The 23,835-nt window shown below is 42.6% G+C and overlaps 1 protein-coding gene across 1 annotated transcript in view; it reads right to left on the bottom strand.

The window, feature by feature from the left end:
- MAN1C1 (mannosidase alpha class 1C member 1) overlaps positions 1-23,835 on the bottom strand; it is a 143,614-nt gene that overhangs the window by 67,830 nt on the left and 51,949 nt on the right. Inside the window, exon 2 of the mRNA XM_081869020.1 lies at positions 18,876-18,972. Within this exon, the coding sequence (XP_081725146.1) occupies positions 18,876-18,972 (97 nt within the window). The remainder of the gene's footprint in view (positions 1-18,875; positions 18,973-23,835) is intronic.

The following is a 23,835-nucleotide window of genomic DNA, read 5'->3' as shown; positions in this document are numbered from 1 at the left end:
TTCCAGATGCAGAAAAGGAGTCTTACAGCATATTTAAAACTAATACTTATTATAACAGAATTCTGTCATTCCCAGTAGTCCCAACTGCTTGTCTCAAGCTCCTCTTTCCCCTTATTCCATTCTTCCCCCCATGCATCCCTGTACAGTGGTACCTCGGTTTACAAACTTAATCCGTTCTGGAAGTCCGTTCTTAAACCAAAACCGTTCTTAAACCGAGGCACGCTTTCACTAATGAGGCCTCCCACTGCCGGTGCCCTTCCACTGTTCGGATTCCGTTCTTAGACCGAGGTAAAGTTCTCAAACCAAGACACTATTTCCAGTTTTGCAGAGTTTGTAAACAGAATTGTTCTTAAACCAAGGTACCACTGTACTTCAAACTCCAAGTAACAGCCAAACAACAGAACCAGACCATCACATGAAAATTATCCAGGTAAGACGTTTCAAGTCGTATCACGATAAAAGAAGACCTGAGAAGAATGTCCTCTTGGATAAACCCCTATACTAATACTAATACTTACGGCAGCAGAAGCATTCCTGGTGGTTGCACACAGCTATGGAATTCTCATCCCTGCAGAAATGTGGACTAGTAGGACATGTTCCATATTTTAGTCACATTTTAATTAACTCTTTATATATGGGATATTGTGGAATACAGTTAAATAACTGATGAAGAGAGAGAGAAATATATCCAATTTAATTTCTTTTTAAAATAAAGTTATCAAAGATTTTAAAGATAAAGCTATACATAAGTAGTCATTATAGACTCCATAAATAATCTGGGGGGGGGTCTCAGAAACCTCTGCTGTCTTAGGGAACAATCCAAACTCAATATCCACTTGGATGAGCAGAGTTTGGAATAGGTAGATCTACAGATCAGCTAGGGCCAACTGAAGTCCCTCATCCCAGCTCAGCTGGAGATATGCTAGTGTAGATCCTCCATCAAGGCCCAGTTGGATGAGCTGAGGCCAAAGAAACTCTCAGAAAAGTGGTGTGCTGAGGTAGACATACTTTGATTCCAAAACTAGTTCAGCCTAGCAACCTAGCAGAAGTTACACTAGCAAAAAGGGTTGTATAAGTCAAACTCTAATTTAAAGGCTTTTCTATCCTCCACCAGTCTCAGGACAGCTCTGCTCTTGAATGGAGTTTGGAACAGGGGTAAATTACAACAGCATAATTTACCCTGGTGCAAATTACGCTGACTTCCAATAGTTTGGGTTGTTCTATCGGTCATTCATATTTCCCCTCCCCCCCAAAAAAATCTGATGGGTGAGAACAATAACATCAGTCCTGAGAGGGTTAAACCCTCCTGATCTTAAATGCTGCATCAATATAAAGCAGCCATTGTATGATAAATGAGAAATTTCAATATATTTAAACGCCTCAGCATCACCCTCCTGCCTGATATATTGGGCTATGCAGTTGTGCAATTAAATATTTTTTTACAATTCTACTGGCATCTGACCTCAATATCCTTTTAATTTAATCTGTTATTTTGAAAACGTGTTCTGTTGTGGCTGGGGGGCTTAAGAAAACAGGGCAACTGACCCCCCTACTGTAGGAAAATATGCTAGTTAAGAGAAATTTTTATATAAGGAAGAAACACGGGGTGTCTCACATTTTCTTTTACATAATATTCTTGCATGAAGTGTTTTGAAATAGGGAGAAATTCAATTTCTACCTTTGATAAATACATTTCTTATTGTCAATTGAAGGTATTGTGCATGGATAACTGAAAGCTATTTTTGAGTTGGCACATATATTTAAGATCCGTGTGATTTAATAAAGATTTAACAGGATGAAGTCTGTTTTCCAGGTAGAGTGTTTTACATATTTATGTGGTATTTGGAGATAGCTATGAACTTCAGTAGTTGGAGAACTAAAGTACTAAACAGCCAGTCATGCCTTTTTACAGGATACTCCATTTCCCCATCTCAGTTTTCCATTTTTAAATTTATTTCTTTTTATGCTTGCCAACAGACAACATTAAGTGTCTGAGTCAGCAGAACTTTGAAGAAGCTGGTCTGAGACTTTGCTTTTTTTAAAAAAAGAAAAGAAATGCTCCATTTCTCATTTCGCCAGGAGAAAAACATCCTTAAAGAACAGCATTAACAAGATCTGTCCAACAGCTGATTATAAGCCATCTCAATCTGTTTCATCTTGTCAACAACAGCTCATCCCTCTGAATTCACAGGCAGAACTAATTAATCACTGTTCCACCTGTACTGTACAATGAGACCCAGCCTACACACTGCACAACTGCTGTCAGATTTATGACAAATTGTAGACAAGTGCCATGATCAATGCTGGTTTTTGGATTTGCACAGGCATCAATGTTACTCAAAGCCGTCTCCTGGAGACTGACACATCTTTACTGTGTGTACTGTACTATTTCTTTTCGCCAGCAGGCGAAACAATTGAGTTCAAAGAAAACCAAGCCAGGCTCCTATCTCGGTGGTACTGTGTATGCTTCATACTCAGAAGGTCAGAAGTTTGATCTGCAGCATCTCCAGGAAGGACTCGTCTGAAACTCTGAGATCAGGGTATGTTGGCAGTACTGAGCATTTGTCTCATTTAGCATAAGGTGGGCTTTATTCTGGCAGGCTTTAGGGTCTGCTGAAAATATGATGCCTGTGTTTCAGTTTTACAAATTGTGTTTTTATTGTTGTATCTTTAATATATTGTATTTTAACACTGTGATTTTCAGTGGCTGAAGGCTGCCCCGAGTATCGTTTTAAGCACTAGAAGAGTGGGACAGAAAAAAATAAAAATAAAGACAGCTTCCTATGCTCCTAAGCCAAGAAAAGAAGAAGAAAGTAGCTGGCGTCACTGGCATGAGACACCTCAAGTCAGGATGCAGTCCACCCGCTGACCAGTGCCTCTAAGTACACCTTTCTTCTCCTTCTCCTTCTCCTTCTCCTTCTCCTTCTCCTTCTCCTTCCCCTTCCCCTACAAAGGTGTTTCATTTTTTGGTGTTTTTTTAAGCGAATGGTTTCTACTCATTTTAAGGTCATATTCACATCATGGTCTCTCTCCCCCTGCCCCAAATTCTATGAACTGTAGTTTGTTAAGCTTCTCCTGACAAACTACAGTTCCCAGAATTCTTTGAGGGAAGTCACGACTGTTAAAGTGGCACAGGAGTGCATTAAATGTATAGTGTGGATGGGACCTAATAGCAGGGATAGTCAAGGGTGTCTTTGTGGGTTGTAGCCAATGCTAGCCCTACTCAGAGGAGACTTAGTTGAATACAACCCTGAGAGTGCTATTGTGTTGAAGAAAGAACCACAGCAAAAACAGCTCTGGGGAATTGTGACGAGGCAGATTTTGTGCAGATCCAAATGTGCCAATCGAAAGAGAACACCACAAATATGTTATTGGCCAGAGGCCCTCTAGGCTGCTTTATTTTAACGCCTGAAATTAATTGCAAGCTGGTTAAAGGTAACACGATTTGCCTTCTTCGTCATGTGCCTCCCCAAGGAACTGCATAATTCCACACGAGGCCCGTCAAAATGAGCACCCGCATCCCATCTAAAACAATTATCCACAGACTTCAAGCGCCTTAGCTAGTTGCTAATGAGCAGAAGCAGATAATTCCTCTTGGATCCAAGAAGAGAGGAGAGTACTATCTGCATCAAAAGGAAAGAAAGAAAGAAAGAAAGAAAGAAAGAAAGAAAGAAAGAAAGAAAGGGAGGGAGGGAGGGAGGGAGGGAGGGAGGGAGGTGCATCCTTCAACTCTGCATGCATTTAAAAGAGCAGCAAGAAATGTGTTGTGATAAGGGAAATGAAACAGCTGTAGCTCCCAACAATATTTCCCCGCAGTGAAAAGTATTCAGAAGGTTTTGGCCAGAGCAATAGCTTGGTGGCACAACCTGCAACTTTCCCCATGAGGCTTCAAAGACTGGGAACAGAACAGAAGGCAATCCAGCTGAGCTGGTAAGAGGTTAAACTCAAATATGGCACCATCAATGATGCCGTGTCCTATACAGGATTGGCGGACCACTTTACACTGACATTAAAAAGGTGAGGATTAATTGTGTTGAAACAAAAGCTACATGGATGGTTGCCTCATTTGCCCCAGGATCTTCTGGGCATTGGAAAGCTGCCAATGCTCCTAGTATGTGAATGAGAACTGGGGTGAAAACAGGTGCTGCTGCTGATACCTTGCAAGATAATACACTTTTTCTAAGTCAGACATTTATATTCATGGTATGAAACTTGTTTGAAGCAATAAGTTTTTGGGAACATAAGTATTATCCTGGAATCCAAGGTCTAAAGGGACCAGCAAATGGGCTGGTGTCCAAAAATGCCTTAATTGTCACAGTGAATGAGGCACACAGCAAAATCCTATGTTTACTCAAGTCCCACACTTAAGTCTAGATTATATTTTATTAATTTTCCATCAAAAGAAAATACAAATCACATTGCAACTTCTACAAATTCTCCTCATTTTTAGACTTCCTTCAGCCTCTCTGCCAATCATCCGAATTAAATTTTCTTTAATTACACGTTTCCAGATTTTGCTATTACCTTTATCCCTACCCCCCGCTTCTATTTTCCTTTTTTGTAATATTTCTTATGTTATTACAGAGCTTCTTTAAATGCCACTAACGTTATTTCACTATCACTTATACATTCCCAATACTCAACTAACTTTCCCCAGTCCTCGATGAACTTTTGATCTCGTAGATATCTGATCTTCCCAGTCAGTTTATCAAGTTCTGCATAGTCCATCAGCTTCATTCTCCACTCCTCCAGTGTTGGTATTTGTTCTTGTTTCCATTTCTGGGCCAGTAATATTCTTGCCGCTGTTACTGCATATTGGAAAAGTTTATGATCCTTTCTATTTATTTCATTTCCAACGATTCCTAAGAGAAAGGCCTCTGGTTTCTTAGCAAATGTATATTTCAACATTTTTTTCAGTTCATTATATATCAACTCCCAGAAGCTTTTCACTTTCTTACATTCGTCCCACACTTAAGTCAACACTGGTACTTGCTTCTAGGTAAGTCTTCAGAGGACTGCAACCTTAGAGAAGGAAAGACTCCCAGTAGATCTCAGATTGAATTTTCTGACTGAACACAAGATTCCTTAACCCAATTTTCTTGAAAAATATCCCAGGAAGAAGACTGAAATGTTTGAGGGCATCTTGTTCCACCACTTTCAGAAGTAACAAGTTGCTTTTAGAATTTACATTTGCTCTACCTTCTCAAAAGTCAAGCAGACTGCTCCCATCCTGGAAAACAAGGTGGACAGCCGTATCTTCTTTCTGATAGCAGACACACAGTTAAAAACATAACACATTGTCCTTTAGTTTTATTTTTTAAGGCTAAACACTGTCATTTCTTTCAGCTTTTCTGGCTTTTTTGGAGAGTGAGATAATATGCAAGTGGGCGTGCTCTCCAATGCGACGAAAAAACCCCACACCAAACACCAAAAATCCAAGTATGACACTTGTTGGACTCATTTTGCTACTTCCTTATGCTCAGATACACTAATGAGATAGAAACATGCCACAGTAACACTATTTAAACTTATAACCTCTCCATTTGCTAATCTAGTCCTACCTCAAATTAAATTCAACTCCCTTCCCAGTAGATATAGCACATACTATGTAAGGTAAAGGTAAAGGGACCCCTGATCATTAGGTCCAGTTGTGACCGACTCTGGGGTTGTGGCGCTCATCTCGCTTTATTGGCCAAGGGAGCCGGCGTACAGCTTCCGGGTCATGTGGCCAGCATGACTAAGCCACTCCTGGCGAACCAGAGCAGCGCACGGAAACGCCGTTTACCTTCCTGCCGGAGCAGTACCCATTTATCTACTTGCACTTTGACATGCTTTCGAACTGCTAGGTTGGCAGTTAATAATATTAATATTATGTATATTAATACATAATACTATGTACTAAACCTATTAATTAATTACTGCAAAAAGTTAAAACATACACTTTCTTTTTTGCTTTTCTTTTTCTACTAGCAACTTACGACACAGCTGAAAATGGTTTTGTCAAGCCTTTTCGGCTTTGAGGTTGAACAGCAAAGATTTCCTAACTCAAAAGACAGCACTCTGAAAGAGTTGCAAGGCTCTTCGATGCACCTACTATAACTCTACAATACATGAAACTACCCTTGAAATTGGCAACCAACCAGATATGAAAGCTAACGTGCCGTGGGATGGGGGGATGGGGTGAGGAAGAAATTGTATTCAAGGTAATGATCAGGAACTAAAGCTATTACCTGGGGAAAGTACAGGAAAGATGCGTAAGAAACGAGATGTTAATCGGAGATCACAGAGAGGTTAGCAGAGAACTGGCATATTAATACAAATCCTGTTGGGTTTTTTTTTTGTGAGTGGGGAGTTGAATTAAGCTGAAGGAAACATTTAGTTGCTTGGTGCCTCACCAACCACAAGGAAAAGAAAAGCTAAGCCCTCACATTGGAAGCTAACATAACATGATTAAGTCTGATGCCTCCTAATCAGGGCTGTATAGCAGAGAATTAAAAGTCAAAGGAAATGGGCTACTCTGGCAGGTAGATATAAATTACGCAAGAAGAAACTCATTGCGGCTTACCTTTAATTTTGCTGCTATACATAGCCCCTTAAAATGATTTAAAACTCACTGTCTTTCCTAAGTAGACAAGGGAAGGAACATTATATGCAGAATTTAAAATTAAAAAGGGAACAGAGCTGCAGGCAGAGAGATGTCTTGCACTGAGGAAGTTCTAACAATCAGAAACAAGGACTCGGCACGCTTTGCTGTGCTTGCACGGGTGCCCATATTCATTACCAGATGGATGGTGAGGGAAGAATACTCCTGTAAAAGAATACGGACTTCTTGTAAGGCAGCCTCCTACAATGAGAAACGTTTTCAAACAGCTTCAACAAAACAGGGTGTTTTGACAGAATAATAATGTAATCTAGGGAAAGTTGCTAACACTCTTTCTTTCAGCCTCCATTCTAACATAACACAGGAACAATAGTGTGCTATCCTGCAGGGTTGCAAGGACAAATGAGATGCTAAAGCAGTCTGCTCTGGGGAATAGTAAGAAAAATAATAAAAACAAAACACCGCGGAATCCTACTGATATCTACAAATAAGTCTGAATGGCTTTTGCTCGCATCATCTCCAAGCAGAGGAAAACAAGCCCCTCCCTCACATCAAGGTACAGGGCTTACTCAAAATTTATTCTGAGATCAACACACTTTTGTGCTTGCTGTGTTCTATCATGTTCCCGGCTAAGGACTTCAGGGCTCAAAACCTGGAACCACAGGACCAAGAAGCTGGGAACAAGTATAAGTGAGCTGTAACAGTAAAATACCAGAAGTCCCCTCCATAACTTGGAGCAGGGCTTTCAGAGTGGCTACCTTCGGTTTGTAGAACAGCATTCCTGTTGAGATATCGAAGGTGCCCTCTAACTCTACTTTCTGGAAACAGCAGAATACATTTTTTTGCTTCAACAAGCTTTTTCCAGCTGGATGATACTTTCATTAGTTGTGGGGTTATGGGTACCATTTTTAAAACAGTTTTAATTGCTTTGTGGTATGTTTGTGAATCACCCTGAGATGCACATAAAGGGATATTAATAAATACTAGTACTAATAATCATGGACTATGCACTGAGGCCTCATAGCAACCTTTTCAGGCACCAGCTGATGTAGTGGCATTTATTACCAACCCCGAAAATTGGCAGGCAATATTAAGCCTTTGTTTTGGATCTCCTAAGATAAATACTAGAAGTCTGATCTTCTTCCTTGTGACCAGAGTATTCCATTGTGCTTGCTGTCCTGCAGGCTGCGGGCCCCAACTCAAGCCACTGCCGGCACATAACAACCCAGAGTTTCTGGTTTGCTGTGGTTTACTGTGAACAAGTGCGCAAGTGCCTTTCACTCCTGAATCACTCTTAAAATGCTTGGCAAAAATATGTTGGGGTTTAAAACTCCACTCAGCCATGAAACGCTCTAGATGGCCTTGGGCTGGCCACTCTCAGTCCACATTCCCTCCCAGGGTGGTTGTGAAGATGAAATGGAGAAGAGGAGAACCATGCACACCATTTTGATCTCCTTGGAGCAAATGTAGGATATAAATGTAATGAGGTTTTTTAAATAAAAAAATGAATAGAACTGGGGAGGGGAGAGGGTCCCAAGTTCAGAGGAGTGCCAACATTCATCAATAGAATGTGCACAGAAAGACACAGTACAGGATTCTTGTTAAAGGCTACTGAATTATATAACATAGAACATCTAAGTTCAGCATCCAGCATGACCTTCCATTCTCTGAATTATATGGGTACAGATGCTTTATAAATGCACAGGCTCTTAGGAGAAGTGAGGAAAGGATTGTGGTCTGCTAATGATCAGATTCAAAGAAACAGAGAAGCAACTTGCATCCTCACTCTAGTCTAGAACGAGAAAATGATGCCTGTAGATAACTTTTGGCCAGTTAATGATGTGTCCTGTTTGTCCTTGGCCGAGGCGCGGGGGATGAAAAACGATAGAGGATAAATGTCAGCTCAGATGGGAATCAACTGAGAAATATCCAGCTACTTCGGTGCCTCGATAGAGGAAAACAGGTTCGCTGTGACTGATCACAGAGCAATAACAACAACCCACAAAAAGGCCACAACAAAAAAGTGTGCTGGTTAAAACTAATATTCAGCCAGGCAGCTGTCACTTCAAAAGAAAAAGAATAGCAGGTCATTGCATTCTAGGATATGGTAATAAAAAACACACAACTTTGCTAGAACTGCAGAAGGCAGGGTGGGGGAAGAGATAAAATACATTTTCTCCTGCAAAATGTGCAAAGCAATTCCAACTAATGTGGCACATGACAGCTAGCTGGGATGGATTTGGAATGCAAATTTAGAGCAACTCTGAAATCGATCACAGAAAAGGACCCCTTTGAGGTTTTGAAATTGTATGAGCCTAAGAAATGAGGCATGGACTCAGAGTCCCCCAACCATCCTTTCACTCATACAGGGACTTCTTTCATCTGCAATGGTGCCCGTTAATACTTTCATCCAATTACCTTGTCCTCATTCAACACAAACATACCAGCTCCCATTGCTTTAAATTAATTTGAGCTTGTTTTCCTATAATCTTTAACCAATGACTTGAAAACAAAAAAATACCCACAGCAGTATGAGACGGAATGGGAAAATTGGTGGTTCAGTGGTAGGCTGGTTGGCTCAAGGGACTGCTAATGAGATGCGTGGCCTCCTATCTAGGTCACCCTTGCATTCGTCTCTCCAATGGCATGGCAGAACTACGCTTGGACAAGCACTGCGTAATGGAACGACAGCACAAGAGGCTTTCGTTTTGATTCATAAAACCAGCCTTTTGTCAAGGTTTGGAGCATGTAAACAAGGTTTTACTCTCCCAGTCATCTACAGAACCACAAGGAAGATGCTAAAAATGAGCGTGAAGATCAGAAAGAAGTCAACCGGCAAGAGGCATAAAATGGAATTTCACGAACTGAAAGGAAACCCAATACATTTTGAGCTCTAACAGACCTGCACAACTTGAGATTCATCAAGTCAAATGCAGCCCCAAAAGCCATAGACTGAGTCCTTCCAGATGTCTTTGAAACTCTGTGTTTTTGTAGTCTTAGAAAGGCAGCCCAACTAGTTTAACTGAGGCCCTAGCAAAGTGCAAGTTGGCGCGGCTGACCTTAAGTTGAACAGCCTTCTGCCTGGGTAGCCCTTCATCAGGAGGCTACTTGAAAAGGAAATATTCTTTAAAATCCAGGGATTTTCTTAAAATGTCCATTTTTAATTTTTATTCTAGTGATTCCCCCCCCCCACATGCTAGCTGCACCCTAGCAAAATACATTACTAAGCATAATTATGAGGCAGCCAGCGGATTTTGAACGAAGGGGCATCCTGCTTGGTAGCCCTTTGCCAACTCTGTGTAAAACAGATAGCACACTGATAGGGTGAATGTGGAACACTAACTGGAGCAGGGAACTGGGAAGCACTGCAAGAAATGGGATTTAATATTCTGGAACACAGGAACCAAGGAGGTTGGAGCCTCTCCACTATCTCACAAAAAGGGGTCCGTGGTGTCCAACTAGGACATCATAGAGCAATTAATGACATTTTTCAAACTGCACACTGAGCTGTGGAATTCACACCCCAAAGATATAGCAATAGCCACCAACTTAGACAATTTAAATAAGGAATAGAAGATAAGGCTATCAACAGCTGGTAGTCATGATGGCTATATGATACCTTTAGGATCAGAACCACCATGCCTCTGAATACAAGTTGTTGGGGAAGCACCAGTGGGAGAGGGCTGTTGTTCTTTTGTCCTGCTTGTGAGCTTCCCATAGGCATCTGGCTGGCTATTGTGGAAAAGAGGGTACTAGACAAGCTAGGCCTCTGGGTCTAACCTTCTCCTTTCATTTTATACCACTGTTTCTCCAAGGATGTGTCAGGGTGACACACATTGTTCCCTCCTCCTATTTTATCCTCAAAAACAATTCAATGCGGCAGGTTAAGCTACTCCAAAACAATTGTTTTCACTCCCGTAAAAATTATGCAAATGTGGTTGATTAAAACTCCCATAATTAACTAGCTAAGCCTTCTTTGTATCAGGAAATAATAGTTCTAATGACATTCCCTAATAAAAAGATAGAAAGAAACCGATGACATTTTGGGAAACACTTTCACCTTCTTGACAAGGACACAAGCTGGGCCTAAGAAGTCTGTGACTTTCCAAGAACGTTTTATCTTACTATCTTTAGGTCAGCGCAGCACATGGTCCACTGCACACAGTGGAACATTGCTGGAGGGGGGAGAGGGGGGGAAACAGGCAGCAGATTCTCCTCAGAGAATTCAAGAAACCTCATATCATTAGACTTCGCTTGTCAACATTCATGCTGCTGAAGCCCTTCCAATGTGCCAGTTGTCACAGATTCAGTGCAAGAGGAACTTGCCAGGACTGGCAAAGATGTGCAGGTTTGGGAAGCAGCAACAAGCCACAACAGCATTGGCCCAATTTAAGAATGAAACTTAGCCATGAAGACGGCAAACCATGTGTTGTGTATATTTGTGTATTCTGGTTTTTGCATGTGCAGCATTAACACACTGACACAGAGGGCATCTGGATTTTGGATTCCTGCTATGCCAACAATACACAGCAACCCGATTAAAGTGTGATGCCAGAAACATGCCAGTTATCTTTTTCATAATCAGTATCACTTTTAGCTCCCGCTTCTGACAAGCCAATTTTAGATGCTCAATGCAAATTGTAATGAAGGTGGAGCTAGGAAGGGAATTGATCTAGTAAAGAATACAATCTAGCATAAGAAGCAGCTTACTAGACTCTAATATGGAGTTATAAATAGGACTGTAGATTTCATATTATAAAATGTTCAAACAATGGGCCAAATTCTGTACCAAGGACAGCAGAGTCCTAACTTATGGCGAATAAAGCAAATGCAAAACAAAACAAATTCCTTCCAGTAGCACCTTAAAGACCAACTAAGTCAGTTCTTGGTATGAGCTTTCGTGTGCATGCACACGAAAGCTCATACCAAGAACTGACTTAGTTGGTCTTTAAGGTGCTACTGGAAGGAATTTGTTTTGTTTTGACTATGGCAGACCAACACGGCTACCTATCTGTTAAAGCAAATGCACACATAGTTCTGTGTCATGTGTTAGAAACATAGGCAGCTGCCTTTTAACAAGTCTGACCATGGGCCCATCTGGCTCAGTATCATAAACACTGGTTGGCAGCAGCCCTCCAGGGTTTCAAGCAGGAGCTTTCCCAGCCCTACTTGGAGACACCGGAGATTGAACCTGGGACCTTCTGTATGCAAGACAATTGCTCTACCACTTAGCTATGGTCCTTCTTCAAATTATTAGGCTGAAACTGCTGTCAGTATTCCTCAAGCCATGCCACTTTCAAGAGTATCACTGCAGCCTTAAGGGCTAGCAGATTGCTGTTTCAAAAATAAGCACACATTCCATTTCAAGAGAAATCTCAGGAGGTTGAATTCCTCATCAGACACTCTGTTTTTACACCTGTGTCCTACTGCAGTCTTTGAAACCAGCCAAGGGTTCCTCCTCTTCATGTCAGCTTCCAAGTGGAAACCATATTCACCATTGGCAACACCTTTGCCCATCATGGAAATCACTCTCTCAGGAGAGTTAACAAACCCCAAGTCTGAACACATCTTTCTGGATGCACTGTATGAACTGCTTATTCAGTTCATGTTGGCTTCCGGTGTAGGAATTAACCTCCAGTTTCAACAGCGTCTAAACTAGAAGCAAACTCTATTAATGGAGGGATCACCCACTGAAATTCTTATCCATCTCAAGCTTTCAATAACATTAAAGCACCGAAGCCAAATTTGTAAGTAAGTAAGTAAGTAAGTAAGTAAGTGAGTAAGTAAGTAAGTAAGTAAGTAAGCAAGCAAGCAAGCAAGCAAGCAAGCAAGCAAGCAAATGGGGGAGGACTGCTGCTGCACCATCTTGGCCAGAAGAGACCCAGCTGTTCCAGCCCCAAGCCACTCTTAGAGGTACCATAGGAGACCTGCTTGATTGGACTGGAGAAGGAAAGTCCGTGCTTTCCGGTTTTGAAAAGAACTTGTATGGTAAACCTGGTGGATTCCTACCCTGGGGCATTAGAAGAGGTACCCTCCTTCCTGGCATCTAGAAAGAAAGGGATAAAAGCCCACGTGAGAGCTGAGGATTGGATTGTTCAACAAAATGGACCTGCCCATCTTCTTGATAGAATCAGCTCCTTGATAAGTCCACTAGAAAGAAAATAGCATGCTTTAGAAAGTTACTACGCCTCTAGGTTTTTATAGCATTTACATCTTGTATTTTTACAACTGTTGCTAGAATTATTATTTTTTATAGTTATATTATTAATAGATTCTGAGATCTTACCAAAATGAACTATTAGAGTTATTGGAAATTGGTCTTTTTAACTGAGTTGTTAAGAAAATATGTGACATATTGATACTGATTAGTCTTTTTGGCTGTGTATTCTTGCTTTTATTACCAAAATTTTTATTGCTGTTTTAATTTGTTCTGAGCTGCCTTGGGCACAATTCCGGGGAAAGGAGGCATACAAGCAAATTGATTAGTAATCAGCTACACAAAGGTATAGAACAAAAACTGTGCCCTGGGCCTAACACTGTTATGAGAATCTGTTTTTATTTACCATCTGAATTCAAGCACGAATTAAGACAGGGAAACAAGTCACAAGATGGATCCTTTCGGCTACCAACATGGTGCACACAAAGTAATACCAGGACGGGGGGGGGGGGGGGGAGAGAGAGAGAGAGAGAGAGAGAGAGAGAGAGAGAAGAGGAAAATCTCTAGCATCTAAAAACAGCACTGGAGTTCAGATTGTGACATATCAGACCTTAACTGATAAATTTTGTTGATGCACCCTTAGAACAGAATTCAGCTCCTTTCCCCATAACTATATAAAATGCTGCCAGGCTAAAGGGATTTAAAACGTTTTGTCAGAATAATAAGTAGATATGACAGACACAGGGAGCAGGCAGAATAATAAGTCTGTTGTATAATGGCAGTCATTGTGGTGACAGGTGCGCTTGAAATGCCTAGCCAGATAATAAATGTCCTTCTCTCTAGCACCTTTGAAGGAAAAAGGATCACGGTGCACTTTCCAATGTTAATTTGCTCAGGTTACTGCAGAACCAGCAGCAGGATTAAAGAAAGGAGGGGGGGGCAGTGAACAGGCATTAAGCTGGGCTTACCTTGGCAAGGGGTTGTGTTAAAATGGTACAATGAGGATAGGTAAGGAAGAGTGCAAAGGTATGCAGATGAGAGAGAGAGGCTGTCTGGATTTGTTCTAGGCAGCTGCACCTTCAACCTAACCTAACCTGATTCACACCACCACCTGCCGACTCAGAATGAAAAAAGGGTTGGGGCAATGAGAGGCCGATGGGGAAAAAATCAATAGTAGAAGAGCTCCCCTTGTCGCTCAGGCTTCAGCGCCAAGCTACAGTTCTATAGATGGCTAGGTCCAACAAACAACATCATAGGTACATAGGAAGCTAAAAAGTAAAAGTAAAGGACCCCTGACAGTCGCGAACGACTCTGGGGTTACGGCGCTCATCTTGCTTTACTGGCCGAGGGAGCCGACATTTGTCCGCGGACAGTTTTTCCGGGTCATGTGGCCAGCATGACTAAGCCGCTTCTGGCGAAACCAGAGCAGCGCACGGAAACCTTACACCAAAGTCAGACGATCGGTCCATCTGGCTGAGTATTGCCTACTGTGATTGGCAGCAGCTCTCCAATGTTTCAGACAAGGTGCCTTTTCCCAGCCCTGTGTTGAGACACTGGGGATTGAACCTGGGACCGTCTGCATGCAGAGCATGTGCTCTACTGCTTTCAAGGGTTTTTTGTGTGTGATCTGACTGACAGCGCTAAGAACAAAAGAATAGCCTGCTGGATCAGGTTGATGGTTCATCTAGTCCAGCATCTGGTTCTCACAGTGGCCAACCAGATGCCCATGAGAAACCAGCAAGCAGAACATAAGCACAAGAGCACTCTCCCCTCCTGTGGTTTCCTGCAACTGGTATTTGGAGGTATTTGGAAGCTGCCTCTAACTATGGAGGTAGGGCATAGCCATCACGGCTAGTAGCTATTGATAGCCACTTTATTTTATCTGTTCTAAATCTTCCAACAATCAGTTATTGGGTGTCTACAGTTCCCTCCTAGAGCAGGCATGTCCAGATTCAACCATTCTTCAGTATCACTGGCAGGGTGGAGATATGTTTGAGGGAGGGGCTGCTCATTCACCCCCTAGTTCCTCCTCAAGTTCACAATCTGGCCAGTGCTGAATAAGGAAGGTATTGCAGTAAGTGAGCATCCTATGCACAACCGAAAAGCACATGTTACACCCTTAAGGAACTTGAAGATTTCGCAGCCGCACACACACAGTTGAAAATAGCCTTGGTGTGGTATCCTCCCTCCCATGCAGAAGCAGCTGCAAATAAGGCTTTTGCTCAATTTTGACACCTCCAGGAAGGAAAGTACCGGGGCTGCCTACGCTTCCCATCTGTGACTCAAAATTTTTAAGCCTTTGTATCAAAGGGGAGATTGGGGAGCAGAATCTCCTGAATTCTTAAATGCACTGAGTGTTGTTGGGAGTAAAGTTACTCGGCAAGGGGATCCGCTGACTTTGCTCTATGGGGAGCGGAGGATGAGAAGAGCACTAACTAGCACAAGCCCTTCTGCTCCAGGACATTTTCTCAGGAGCTCTCATAAATGCAGTACAAGCCTCTCCTAAGTAGCACCAATAGCTTGAGCATGATAAACACATTAAAATATTCTCCGACTCTTGTTCCCTTTTTGGTGTCATGTTCCTTTAGGAGTTTGGGTAAAGCTTAGCAGATTGGAAAATAGTTGCAAGATGCAGAAAGGCAAGGAGCACAGATAAAGAAAGCCAGACTCAATCACGGAGCACTTCCAGATGGTGGTTTCCCAAGTATACAACTGTGTACAAGTGCAGCACCCCAGGGGAAAGGAAGGGGCTGCTCCTGCCCCAGTGCTCCCAAGCTGCATGAAGGAAGCCACTGGGGGTGGGGCTATCTCACCCCTTATACACCCAACTGATCACTGCAATCCGCAGGTGAGGACCTCCTGCAAACACCATTTTATTGGGAGATCCATTCCATGCAATAATTGGAATTTGGCCTTTAGTGTGATGGCAACAACTTCCTGGAATCCCCTTCCAAGCTAAATATTAGACAGGTACTTCCTCTCTTATCTTTTCAGTGCCTACAAAACACCTTCCTCTTTCAACAAGCCTTTCATGTAGAGTTCTTTCCCAGTCTGTGCCTCTATTCGAATTGCTTTTAGATGCTTTTCAGATTGTTTGTGTGTTTGCTGCTCTCAGATCCTTTGGAAGGATGCAAGGATTCGTCCATTAACTCACAAACTCTGGCACCAGGGAAGAACCCACAGTTTAAAGAGTGGGATTATTAACAGGAGCCTCCCAGCTGAAATAACCATTTCCACACGAAGAGTAACATAGGAGCAGAGACCAAGGCTTTAGATTCTGCGGTGACTTCAGCAAAAGTCCAGAGGCAACTAAGCCATTTTTAGAAGCAGAGTGGTGGGAGGGCAGAGGTTCGTTCCGCTTCTTCTCCCAGAGGCAGCCTTGAGCAGGTGGGTCAATAAAGAGAAATTATCGAGTGCATTGTATATAGCTGCTCCAGTGCAAAACTCCCCATTTGCATGAAGCTGTAAAAGTGCCAGTCTTGACATGAGTCTTGAGGAGATGTACCAGCAGGACTAGTGTAATGAGGGGGAGGAATGGCAAGTGCTGTAGAACTGGATCCTGGAGGAGGGCCCAGAAGTTCAGGAGGCACTGCTCTAGATGTTGAGGAGGCTGTCAAAGAAAAGTCTTGCCTCAAGTCCTCTCAGCAGAGAAGCCACCTGATGCAACTCTGCTGCCGCCTCCCATCATCAAAGTACTTCCTGTCCCCAAGAAGGCACCTGAGGCTAGATAAGACAGTGAGCTGACCACTCCAACTCTGCCTCTGTCTCAAAGGATGTGGCCGACCTAGCCCACTCACAGGAGTGTCTTTTTGTTTTCTCAGTCCCAAAGCTTGGATCGCCAACCGAGCAAATGACTGTGCCCGCACTGCTATTCAGAAGGAGAGCTCAGGACATGTGCCAAGTGTTGGAATGTCTTAGCTTATGCTTCGCCATGTAACTTAGTGCTCAGATATAACAGCTGGTTTGCATCTATGCTTTTGTCATGCAGTGAATTCTGGATTAAAGCCTTTGGCAACCATTGATCAGAGAGTCCAAGTACTGCACCCTCAAATAGGAGCCGGGACAGGTCTATGTGGTAGTGGTGATGGTGGAGAGGCAACAGCCAGATGTCCTTATCTGATCCTTTACACAAGTGATGGAAAAGGAATGAGAGAGACTAAATGCCAAGAGTGCCCAGACCTGATGGGCTGAAATCCAGGTTACAGATGGTGGCCGTCACAATTCCTAACAACCCTCCTGGCAGCCTCAAGGGTCCTCCATGCTAAAGCAGTCCAAGCAAATGCAGCAAATGTCAACCCCCCAAACCAGCAGCCTACACTGTGCCTCAACAATTTTGTTTAAATCAGAACAGCTATAATGCTTTTCCAGCTTTACGTAGAGCTGGCTAGAGATTATTATACTGTATAGAAATTAACATTTTTTAAAAAAAATCAATTTGTCAAATCAAAAGGTGATGCCATTGGGGAGTTGAGTGACAAAGGAGGCTGCTTAGCTTCAGAAAAGCACGAGGGGAGAGGGAAAGAGAAGAAAGAGACCGACGAAGGGGACACCAGCTGCCTAAGCAGCATAAGCATTTGAGTTGCCCAAAACACTATAATCGGCTAAAGAGAAAATTATACAAACCAGTAAGCACACAAAGCAAAGCCTTTAATATTGATTCATGTTTTCAATATTTCATGAGAGGCATCTTCCTCTGAATAGAACGGATGTGAGAGGAAATGCTTGGCCAGTTCAGAGAGCTACAGATTCAGATTGAGAGTAAAGCCACAGAACCTCCACCTCTCCTTCACAGAAGCTTGGAAGCAGGGCCCAAGACAGGAAAGGGGCAACCTTTTCGGTTCCACAGGACAAATCCTTATCAGGATCAGCTTTACAGGCCAAAGTTGACCGGTGGCTTTTCTTGCCCGTAAGTCAGAGTGCTTTATGTGGGATTCCTGCTTGTGGGCCCCATGTTCCAAGCACAGGTCATTGTTTCTTCCCTCCCTACCACTGATGGCTGCAGTTTGCTGATGTTGTTCGAGAAAGGTATTTGATTCTCCCCTCCTTGCCAGTTGACCGGGATAGAAGAATCAAGGCTGCTTAGTACTGGGTTCAGGCGCATGAAAGAGCTCTCTGGCACACCCAGTCCCAGGGCTAAGCAGAACTGCTGCCTCTTATTGACTGATGTGAAGGGACAGCAATCCTGCTTGGTCCTGGAGCACCAGAGAGCTCCTTGGTGCACCCGGACCAAGCAGGGTCATTCTCCCTTCGAATCAGCCGAATGATTGAAAGCTGTACAGTTTTTGTCCTAATGTTCTGCTGCTTGTTCTCTGCTCTCAGAAGGAAATCCAGAGGGGCTTTCAGCTCAACCAGGGCCCATGATCTTGACTGTAAAGTAATCTCCCCATTGCTTGGCTCAGTAGGGATTTGCCTGCATGGCGAGGTCATTAAATGACCATTTTGCAATCACTGCACATTGTGTAATCTTCATTCCACTATGTAAAAAGGGCAGTTAACTTGGTCATAACTCTGGACTGCATCTAAAAGAGTGAATTTACAGGGGAAAACCTGGTCTGACAATTCATGTTGCAGAGGAATGGTTTCATGTGAGCTTTTTCAGAACAGAACTAATTTTGACTGCTTTTACATACCTACCTTTCGTAATTTTAAAAAGCTATGATACTAGCATGTAAGGCCCTAAGGCACATCTCCTTTCAGGAACTTGGTCTGTTTCCCCAACCCCCCCAACCCCCTTTCCAATCCCCCTCTACTTTTCTTCCTCTTCAGACATATATAGCTGTTCAGCCTCCAGCACAGATTTATATCCCTCCACCCTTTCCAAATTCCTTAGGATTCTTAAAACCTTCTCTCCCCAGTTCACAGGGAGAAGCTTCATGGATGTTGTATGGGCCAGATAATCAGTATTCTACACAGCCCAGATTCTGCTGGAAACAGAAAGGACTGTTGCTCCCGGCCTTGATTCAGTTTCGAAATGTGTACATCTGTCCTACAAGTGGAAAGTGTGGCTCCACCGTGGGCTTAGTCAGTCCTTAATGTATGTATGTCTGCTTCTAATCTAATTTTCTCTTTCCTAAACATTTAACAGTTGAAACTGTTCCAGCAAATTGTTCAGCTCACCAAACATGTTCCCGATGTGCCCATTCTTAGTGAGAGGTCTCAGTTCATTTTTCCCCATTGCATATTGCTTGTAGTTGTCCCAAGCAAACTTCATCATCTGCAAGAAAAAGAGAAAGACATTTAATGGTTATCTGGATATTAGACTGCTGCATCCATAGCCCTTATGAATCGCCACACTGAAAGACAGATTAGAAAGCAGACAGAAAAGGCAAGGTGACTGGTATTGATGTAAGAAGGCAGGAATTTCTGTTCTAATCTATATTTGTCATAATCAGTGCCATTTCCATTCAGCTGCAGTTCGGTTTCTGCCACATACTATGTTATACATCTCACTGCCCAGTATTTAATGTAATTTGCATAACATTATTTTCAAAGTGCTGGTGTGCTCTGGTCCATGGGGTTACGAAGAGTCAGACACAACTAAACAACAACAACAATTTCAAAGTTAGGGAATCATCTTTAAAAAAAAAAAAAGTCATTAATTGCATATAGTTTTTAAATCTGTAAACAACACTGTGAATGAATCCTATTCACTTGACTGATTTCTGTTCCTGACCATAGGATTTCTCTGGCATCCCTAATCACATTTGTACAAGGTTGAGGCATAGCCTAAGGAGAACCCTGCTGAACTGGATCAAAGCTGCATCTTATCAAGCATCATATCTGCCACAGTGGCCAACTAGATGCCTCTGGAAATCTTATAAGCTGGACATGAAGGCTGAGGAACTAGGGCAAATAGTGCTGACATGCGACACAGTTCCAGGCCTTACTGATAAATTTAAAATGAACATGTCCAGATGGCTGGGCTGGCACAAAAGACTTTGCCACCTGAGTTGCTGCTGTCTCTGCCACCCACTTCTTCTGTGTCACTTGCTGCTCTAAGCCCTTAATTTTTATAATTTTGCCAGTTGATTAGTAATGGCTATGCTAACTCTCTGCTTCCCTTTCCACACCATCCTTGCCTTGTTCTGAGAAAAGGCCAAAGGGGTACAGTGGTACCTCAGGCTATAAACACCTTGGGTTATAGACTCCACTAACCCGGAAGTAGTACCTCGGGTTAAGAACTTTACCTCAGGATGAGAACAGAAATTGCGGGGCCGCGGCAGCAGTGGGAGACCCCATTAGCTAAAGTGGTACCTCAGGTTAAGAATGGTTTCAGGTAAAGAACGGACCTCTGGAACGAATTACGTTCGTAACCAGAGGTACCACTGTAATTTCTCAAAGTGAGGCATTGTAGTCAAACTTTGCTATATCGATTGATTTCGCCTTATGCCCAACCCTGAGGGAAATGTCCCATATGCACAGAGATTTTTCCAAATCTACAAGTCCATAATTTTTTTAAAAAAATGAACTGCGTGATACACAGGGTGAGGCACAGCTCAAACATGTGTTAGTTTGCAATGTCATCATTCTGGAGGTAAATCTGGGGCCACAAAAGATGTGGTAGCATTGGTTATAGCATGTTCTGAAGCTGTGGTTGGAGATAAAGATAGAAATATAGAAAGCTGTCTTATACCAATTCAGACCCTTGGGTCTACCAAGCTCAGTTATTAACTACAGTGACTGGTAGCAGCTTTTCAGGGGTTCAGACTGTTGGTTCAAAATATATGTAAAGGAAGGAGAATTCCCTTGTTGCCAAGATCCAGGTTTGGGGCAAGTGCTTTTTGTTGACAAAGCGTCAGCATTGATTTAAAATCACAAAAATATGCAGCAAAGTAAAGCAGAAATATAGACTTTTCGACCTTTAAAATATGCCCTCCAAGTTCCTTCCAAAGTTTTCCACTCGCTCTGGCACAGAAAAAGATCACACATTTGTTAAGTTAAAAATTGTTTACTTACAAACTCTCCAAAGGTCAGATTCACAAGCTTCAGAAAGTTGCACAGGGAATAAAACTTGATTTAGTTACAAAGTGGTGAAAGTTCCTAAATTATTGGTATAGGAACTCAAAGAGTGGCTTGGGAGAGCCATGCGGTCTGAGCTAGAGCAACTAGCTCAAGCCTCTTGAGCTTCTCAGATAGGCTAAGAACAAATGCTTGATTGCCTCTTTCTTCCCAAGGTGAGGAGAAGCGGACATAAGTAAACCTGGTAGGACAGCTTACTCTATGGTATTAACCCCTTAATGCATTAATTAGACTTAATCATGTTGTTTATATGAGGCTGGCTATGCAACACAGACAAGGGTGTCTCCCAGTCCTACCAGGAGATGCCAGGGATTGAACCTGGGACCTTCTGCTTGCAAAGCAGATGCTCTTCCACTGAACTATGGCCCTTCTCCAACAAATGGTCAGAGATGACAACAGATGGTTGGAGTGGAAGATGGTTTGGAAGAACGATGGCTGCCCAAGCTATGTCTACCCAACCTAATTTCTCTTCTGTTGAACAAGATTTTGTATTGTTTCAAAACCCTGTATAACTAGAGGAGACAAAGGTGAAGCAAAACCTCACTCAAAGCCCCTTTTCTTAAAAGCTATTGTTTGTCTCTTGCTTATATGTTATGTGGACCTGATCTATGCTTGGCTGGGAGACCAGAGGAAGTCTTTCACAGAAGCCAGGAGGATCTGCTAAAGAGGAGTGGAGTGTAGGAATAATATATTTATATATATATATATATATATATATATATTTGCTTTCGTAGATTTTCACGGGTACAGGAATGCATAGAAACAATAAAGAAGCAAAACCTACATCCTAATGACCTACTTGTGAGCTTCGATGTTGTATCTCTCTTCACACAAGTGCCCATTAATGAAGCCTTGACAGCTATTCAAAACAAATACAATCCCCCCGAATACATCTTGGACCTGACCAACCACTGCCTAACCAACACGTACTTCATCCACAATGGACAAAGATACAAACAGATAGAAGGAGCACCTATGGGATCACCCCTCTCACCGGTCATCGCAAACCTGTACATGGAACACTTTGAAACCAATGCTTTAGACAAGTCAGAACACAAACCCAAACTTTGGCTCAGATATGTTGACGACACCTTTGTAATTTGGCCACACGGGAAGGAAAAACTGGATAGCTTCCTCACACATCTCAACAACTTACACCCCAAAATACAATTCACTATGGAAATAGAAGCCAACAACCAACTTCCCTTCCTTGACGTCCTAATCTACAAAAAAACCTGATGGCTCCCTAGGACACACTATCTACCGGAAAAAAAACACACACCAACCGCTACTTACATGCACAATCACACCACCACCCTGCACAAATAAACTCCGTAGCCAAGACTCTCATCTCCAGAACCAAACGCCTGGCTGACAAAGACCACTTGACAACTGAGTTACAGAATCTCTCAAACGTGTTAATTGCCAATGGATACCAGCAAAACAGGATTACGAAGCTAATCCAAAAGGAAACACCCCCCAAAAACCAAGACACAGAAGAAAACAATGGCATGGCCCTCCTTCCTTATATCAAGGGCACTACAGATAAAATTAGCAAAATCCTCCATAAACACAATATCAAAACAGCCTTTTGCACCAACCAAAAAATAGCCAATATCCTCAGAAACCCCAAGGATAAAATCCAGTTGGAAAACCAAGGGATCTATGAAATACCCTGCAAAGTCTGCCCAGCCACGTACATTGGACAAACAAACAGACGAATAAATGCACGTATCGCAGAACACAAGAATGCCGTCAAAAAAGAAGAAAAAACTTCCTCTCTTTTCCAACACATGAAAGAAACAGGACACGAAATTAATTTTGCAGATTCCAAATTGCTCTTTAACACGGAACATCACCACAAGAGAATAATCATGGAAGCCATCGAGATAGAGAAACACCCTCACAACATGAACAAGCGTGACGACACATCCCGCTTGCCAGACATCTGGAAATTAGCCCTCCCCACAAAAACTGACACCAGATCCAGAGGCACACAGAACGCCAACACCAATCAACCACACCAGACCCAAACCCAGACCCTCTCCACAGATGAATTACAGACACCATCCAGTAGCCAATCCATGGTGGCACCTCCGGATGCTGCACCCCCCTGCAATCCCTACACAGATCTGGCTGACACAAGCCACAAAACCACAGCTCGCCCCTATACACGAAGCCAAGCCAGAGCACAACTAAGTACAGTACAGCCATCTTCTCAGGAAAACTCTTCACAAAGTTCAAGAGGTCAAGACACAAAGACTTTAGCAACTAATCCACACCTAATGACCCACCTAAGTGGTACTCAGGATATCACTCAAGAAATCACTCAAGATATCTCTCAAGTAATTAAGGAACAAAAGAAGAAAAGGCACACTAGCCTGGGAACTTCCTCTCTGCCCAGAACATTGGAGGCTATACACCACACCCCCTCTACAGTATTTATAGGAACTCAAACACTGAGATCCTGCTCTGTTCCAGTAACAAGAAGCCGAAAGCACCAGCCTGAAGATGACGAGTGAGACCTCGTCGAAACGTCGCCTAGACACCCCAACTTTTACACGGGAAGACACCCGAGGACACCAAAACCTGCATATATATATATATATATATATATATATATATATATATATATATATATTTCTCTTTCCACATCTCAGAAAAAGCTGTCTTTGTCATGCCTTCCTAAAAGATTCCTTATGGCAAAATAAATTCTCCAACTCCAAAGTAAATGGTTTGGGAGAGACTTCCAAGAAATCATCAAACTGGCCTTCCGGGAAACACTCTGAGGCATGGGGTCATTGACACGTATGTACAAACATAACTTTTTGCTTTCCCTTCGCACGCTTGACTCCAGCTGGCAGGGGAAGTGAAAATGACAAATATCCACCCTTAAGAGACTAGAACTGGTCAGTTGCCAGGCTTTTCCCTAAACAAGGCCTCTCGCTTTTGAAAAATGCAATCCAAGGCTACCTATTCCTCAGAGCTTTCTAAGGTCACAATCCTCAAGCAAGCTTAGTCTGCAGCCAGGGGTACAATTAAAAAATGCATTCACTAG

This window comes from Podarcis erhardii (assembly GCF_964252035.2).
Source record: "Podarcis erhardii genome assembly, chromosome: 7".
NCBI lineage: Eukaryota > Metazoa > Chordata > Lepidosauria > Squamata > Lacertidae > Podarcis > Podarcis erhardii.
The sequence above is the reverse complement of the archived record's forward strand: the minus strand, read 5'-3'. Positions and strand labels throughout refer to the sequence as shown.